Below are 6392 nucleotides of genomic sequence, written 5' to 3'. Positions count from 1 at the left end.
ACTTGCTTCTCACCTTCTAAACCCCGATTACAACCTTTATAACCAATAATAAGAACATACTTCCTCGCAGTTCCTTGAAAAGACGACCCGAGGTTTGAATACTCGGTTAGGAATTTCTAAAGGGGTTTGTTACTTGTGACACCCAAAACGTTTGTACAAAGGAATTTTTGTCGGTTTAGAGACTATATCTACAACGCGACTGTTTTTATGACATTCTTTACTGGTAAAAATCCTAAAGCCAGGCATCCATGTCAATATCCTCCCTTGTAGAAAATAGATTTTGAAAGAAAGAATTTACCGCCATTTCTAGAGTCAAAGTCTCCGTGGCCCAAGACCCATCCTCCAAAAATAACCCATGAATTTTGTTCCTCTTTCACCTGATAACTATCTGCAGATGAAAATTTTTTGTATTTCTGTCTCCACATCTCACCCATTGTTCTCTAGATTTTTGGTACCACAACAACTCTTCTTGAGAAGGACAGCATTCAGTTCTTGATGCAAAACTTGCTTTTTGATCCTAAGCTGTTGATCCTCCCGACTCTCTAGAGTAATTTGAACGTCATTCAAAAACCTCTCTAGCTCCCTTTTCTTAACATAAATATTGCCAAAAACCTTTTTATTGAAGCTACTTGCATCTTTTTGAACCTCCAACAAACATTTGACCACATCCGGAGCTCCTTTATTCCTAGTTGTATGAACAAAATTCCTAAAAAGAGGATGAGTCATCCATGCAGCCTGGAATCTGAACGGGCGATTGCCCTTGGTAGCCCTCTCTGCCATCTTGTACCTAGTGAACAACGGATAATGATCAGCGTAAAGACGCGCCATCACCTCAGTATAAGCCTCCGGAAACATTAGTCGCCAGTCCTGATTGATGACTGCTCTATCAAGCTTCTTAGCCACCTGCACCCCACCTTTCACCCTCCTGTACCAAGTGAATCTTCTCCAAATAGCTCCCATATCAAATAGCCCATAATCCTTCAATGTTTTCGCAAATTGTTCTGCTTTGGAAAGTCTAAACTGTTCCCTTCTAACTTCACTCTGCAACAGAACATCATTAAAGTCCACTAACATGATCCAAGGTTCGTGGATCATATTAGCAATCCTTGTCAAGTCACCCCAGAATTCTTTACGCCGATGTATATGTGGATTAGCATACACCGCACTGCAGTAACTAGAAGTATTACCCAAAGAGGTTTCAAAACTAATACATTGATCAACTACATCCAACACTCTCACAGAAATATTTGAATTAGAACATAGAACCCAGATACCCCCACTATGACCATTAGCCTCAACAACACCAACACCTTAATTGTTGTCACGCTTTTAATCATTCAAAAACGTATTTGTAATTTCAGAGATAATTATTTCTGTTCACGTTATTATGCACTTGGGATACCACTCCAGTAGTTGGAATAGATATAAATATAATGCATGAGTCAATGCATATATTTAGTGAGAGATGTTTTGTGCAAGTATTTTACACTTAAATATTTTCATATAATTAATTGATTATATATATGTTCTTTATGGTCAAATAATTTTATGGAGTTAGTTGTCAATATAGAATGGTGATCGATTTTTTCATGGTATGATTGAACATTTTGTTAATTACTTCGTAGTTCAGTCGATCTTCACATCTACATAATATAGTTACAGGATTGGCACAGGTTGGTTGCTTTTATCTCCATCTCAGTACTGTGTAGGGATATTTGCATAAAATCTACCTTGAACTCATTTTACCATTCTTACTAATGAAAAATATAACAACTTGTCCAAGCATTCCAAAAAAGATTTTGTTCTGGTGCAGAAAGTGCTGAAACATTTAAGTTAGATTTTTTTCTCAAAAATAGTAGGTTATTTTATTTTAAATAAAAGAAAATATTTTGTCCAAAATTTAGGACTATACAAAAGAAAGTGGGTTTCTCCCATCATTCGTTTAAACATTAGCGAGGCACAGTAAAAAGAATGAAACTAAGAAAAAAGTAAAGTTAGAATTAAGTTGGGGTTTCAGTGGGTAAGTTTATAAGTTCTTGATTTTGTTTGGTAGCAATTGCCAAAAGTTCTTCAAGATTCATAGATTGGCATTCGAGCACCCTCCTACACCTTTCTTTCCATATATGCCAGTCAATAATCAAAGCAAAACGGGTCAAGTTCTTACTCACAGATTGGTAACCTGGGGCAACAATTTGGAGTCTCCACCAATCAAAAAAGGAGATGCAGTTCGGATTTGGGGTCAAGTGCGCTATTGGACTCTTGCTCCAAGTTTCTGAAGCATCTGAACTGTTGAAGATGAAATGTAACAAGGATTCTGGTTCAGCATTGCAAAATATGACAAGTTGATGAAGTACTAGGGAATCACTGATTTATGAGCTGCATGATGGGGAGTTTTTCATGGAGGGACTTCCACCCAAATACCTGAATCTTGTGTGGGGCTGTTAGACTCCAAAGAAAATTCCAAATTTTCGGTCGTTGCATGATATTTGGACAAAATTCTAGAGAAACATGGCGGAAAAGGTAAGCAACTCTATATCTTGAAACTACATCATATATCTTGGATCTGTTGAGTGTCCATTGAATTTCATCCTCCCTTTCTTCTGGTACTGTAGATAGAATTCTCTGGGCAACATCTTGAGAGAATATTGAATTAATTAGGGACTAATTCCATTGCTTATGTGCAGAGAACATATCACAAACTAAGAAGATTGAATGTCTAGCTTGGGACTGACTTGTAAGAGTTGGTATTGAGAATGGATAAGGAGGTGGGAGCCAAGGATCTCTAAAGATTTAGATTGATGTTCCTAAACCAACTCTCCAGTTTAACCCCTTTTCAATGACACTTCTACCTGCAATGATACTCCTCCATCCCCAAGAAGGTAAGGACCCCAACTCTGCATCTAGAATGGAATTATATCTAAAATATTTTTCTTTTAAGATTCTAGATAATAAAGCATCAGGATTAGTGGCAATTCTCCAACATTGTTTACCTAGGAGAGCCAAATTTTGTGCACGTAGGTCTTTAAAGCCAAGCCCTCCTTCTTTCTTAACCCTTGTCATTGTATCCCAACTAATCTAAACCATACGATGTTCCACAGCTTGTTGACCCCACCAGAATTGATTAAGAATGCCATGAATTTCCTTGATTAGATTATTTGGAAGTCTGAAACAAGACAGGGCATATATCGGGATTGCTTCTCCTACCGCCCTTAGTAACACTTGTCTTCCTTCATTAGATAAAAGATATCGTTTCCAGCCTTAGACCTTTTTGATAACCCTTTCTTTGACAGCAGAAAAGGCGGCCTTTTTCGATTTATTTACTAAAGAAGGCAGTCCCAAATACTTATCTTAAGCTCCAATGTGTGAAATATTCATGGTAATAGCAAGTGATGTGTGTATATCATGATGAATGTTATTGCTGAAGAATATTGTAGATTTATTAAGGTTAACTTTTTAGCCACTGAAGCTTTCAAAGTCCCCTAATAAATCTAAGATCCAAATGAACCTCAAATAAACTAAGAAATGAACCGAAATTACTTAAGGAATAAAAAATTTAGTCGGTACTCATTAGCAGCATCAGGTGAACCTCAATTAACACACAAATGAACCGAAATTAGTTCAGTTTTGAACAAGCAGTAAAAAAGACTCAATAATCAATAAAAACACATACAATTTATTTCTGGATCCAAATAAACCTCAATTAAACTAAGAAATAAACCAAAATTACTTAAGGAATAAAAAATTTAGTAAATACTTAGCAGCTGCATCAAGTAAACCTCAATTAATTCACAAATGAACTGAAATTAGTTCAATTTTGAACAAATAGTCAAAAAGACTCAATCATCAATAAAAACACATCAAATTCATTATTGGATCTAAATGAACCTTAATTAAAAGGAGAAAAAGAAAAATACAATAATAACAATAGTAATAAAAGAATGATGATTGAGAGAAAACACGCAAAGAAGAAGAGAAAATACGAATAAGACTAAGGAGGAAGGCGAAAAAAAAGAAGGAAGAACACAAAGAAGAAGAAGAATAAGAAGGAATACGAAGACGAAGAAGGAGAAAAACGAAGAAGAAGAAGGAAGAACACGAAGAAGAAAGAATGCGAAGACGAACAAGGATATGTTTTGCGTTAGTGAAACGCGTGTGTGTACACGCTGGTGTGATGAAAGATTTTTGTTGAGTTTGGACCAACTTGGTTAGACTTATTTGCTAAAAATACTTGGATGTGTAGTTGGACTGTTTAACATGATATGAAAATTTGAAAATTCATTTGGATTAGCTTCTAAAAACAATTTTTTAAAATAATATTTTTAATATTTGAAAAATTAAAAAATATTGAATTTTGAACATTTTATATAAAAATATTTTTTTATTAATTCTGTCTGATTATAATAATATAAAAATATTTTTTCTAAAATAAAAAGTTTTCTTTTTAAAAAGATAAAAAATTGTAGTTTTTAGAAAATATGCTTTTATTTTTATAGTATTTTACTTAAAAAAATTATTTAACGTACCAAAATTTTACATAAAATCTTTTTTATCACTTAATGCATGTCATCCAAATATATGCTTTTACTTTTTTTTTTCTTTAAAGTTAAGAGTAAGACTCGAATTTGAGATCTTTAGATAAGAATAAAAAAACTATATTATTTGATCTATAGCTAGTTGGTAAATACATGCTTTTACTTGTTCTACACAGTTTTGTAAAATTAATTCTTGAGTTAATAGTCAAAGTCGTCCCTAAAAGATACATCGATCTCCATTTTCGTCCCCAAAAGATAAAATTAATCAAAAGCGTCCCTGAAAGTTACCAACGTTGATCGAGTTCGTCCTTCTGTCATCTCAGTTACTGAGGTGTGTAACGTTTGCTAAGCTGGAATGTTAAGTTCCAACGTGGCACACTCCAGCATGGCTAACCCTAATGCTGAGCAGATATGTTTGTTTATTGAGTTCAAATTAGTTCTAATGTTTCAACCCTAACCTAACCCCAATCTGAAATATAAATGTGCGTGATTCTCACAAAATGGCTCCCCTTCATGCCTTGTCTATCAAGAGTCAGTTCCTTTGCTGAAGTAATACGCGTTTGAAGAGCTTTTGAAGCTTATATTTCCTGCATCAAGCCTATGGATTGACAACTTGATGCAACTTGCTTTGTTCCTTCACTATGAAGGGTTGAAGTTAAAGCCAAAAATTGAAAGGTCATGTTCTAGTTTTTCAAAACTTGCTGGAGCATCTGAACAAGAAAATGCAATATGCCATGAAGATGAGGCCCTTTTTGGAGATCTTTTCTCTGAGACTGCACGTTCTGTTGGGTCTACAGATGGACGTGAACAACCTGGTACTGAGAATGCTTTTGGGGAAGAGAAATCTGTTGAACTGGCTGGGAGCATGATTTCCTCCCTGGTGGAGTTTGGTAAATTTGCATGTCTAATAAGCGCGCTCTCATCTTTGTTGGACAAGTACTTGCAAGCCCATCAGAAAGCTTTTCTTGGTAGCCTCAGTTACCAACAAAAGTCGGCTTCTAATTTTTCACCATTCTTGCTCATGAAACATACTGGAATTGATAAAAGCCTGCAGGATGAGCTGCTTGAGAGGAGTGGCTGTAATGAAGGTGAGCTTAAGTCTATCCTTGGCCTCCTATCACAGTTGGATGCTACTGTTGAGTGGCACTAGGAAAGACCCTTCAAAGTCTGCTATTTTTCACTTTTATCTTGGTATTGAAAATGTGCCTGGACAGATAAGTAGGCATTTGCAATTGCATAATGGTGACTGTTTAGTGCTAATTGATTCGCTGGATACCTGTTACTCTGAATATGTGAATGTGAAGGTTCTCGATTTCTTTGTGGATCATTTATCTGGAGAGCAATTTCCTTATCTCAGGCTGAGAATACAAAGGAAATTCCTTGGAAAAGATGTACATATGGTGTCTAAGTAGTTGGAGAAGAGGCTCTTATGAAGCATAATAAAATTAGATACTGGCGTTTGTGCAAAGGAGACCTCCATTTCTCTACAGGAATCAACAATAAATTTTATTCGGCCCAAAGAGTTGCAACATCATATTTTTAATTCTATGCTGCTGTCACTTGATACTGCTTTTTTGCAATTTGATATACTTACAGGAAACTCATATTTTAGTTTCATTGTTCAGATTTTAAGAGGAGAGTCATTAATGAAATAGCTTTTGAAGAGGACTGTTGTGTTGATGGATAAACTAGTAGGCAATGAAAGTTTGATTCCAGGGTTGAAGTTTCTATTGGGCTTTATTGAAATTGTCTTAAGTGATTGTAAATCTAGTAAAACTTCACTTCAAATAACAACTAAAAAGTGTTCATCTAGCAGTAGTCTTGAAATAGGGCATGTGTCTGCCCGATCAGTTGGATCCA

The 6392-nt window shown here is 35.4% G+C and overlaps 1 protein-coding gene across 1 annotated transcript; it reads right to left on the bottom strand.

The window, feature by feature from the left end:
• Nucleotides 1–426: 426 nt before the first annotated feature.
• Nucleotides 427–3060, bottom strand: LOC140183396 (uncharacterized). The gene is made up of 2 exons (XM_072231811.1): nt 2991–3060; nt 427–1310 (listed from the first exon to the last, which is right to left on the bottom strand). Exons 1-2 carry the CDS (start codon nt 3058–3060, stop codon nt 427–429), a joined length of 954 nt encoding a protein of 317 aa, XP_072087912.1.
• Between the last annotated feature and the right edge of the window lie 3332 nt (nt 3061–6392).

This window comes from Arachis hypogaea, chromosome 1 (assembly GCF_003086295.3).
Source record: "Arachis hypogaea cultivar Tifrunner chromosome 1, arahy.Tifrunner.gnm2.J5K5, whole genome shotgun sequence".
In the NCBI taxonomy this organism is placed as follows: domain Eukaryota; kingdom Viridiplantae; phylum Streptophyta; class Magnoliopsida; order Fabales; family Fabaceae; genus Arachis; species Arachis hypogaea.
Note: the sequence above shows the minus strand (reverse complement) of the source record. Positions and strands in the feature narration are given on the sequence as shown.

Bases quoted from the DNA above. Each gene is read 5' to 3' on its own strand.
- LOC140183396 (XM_072231811.1), bottom strand. From the start codon at position 3,060: ATGACAAGGGTTAAGAAAGAAGGAGGGCTTGGCTTTAAAGACCTACGT. The intron at 1,311-2,990 runs GTAAACAATGTT...ACAACAATTAAG, and splicing joins ACAAAATTTGGCTCTCCTAG to GTGTTGGTGTTGTTGAGGCT.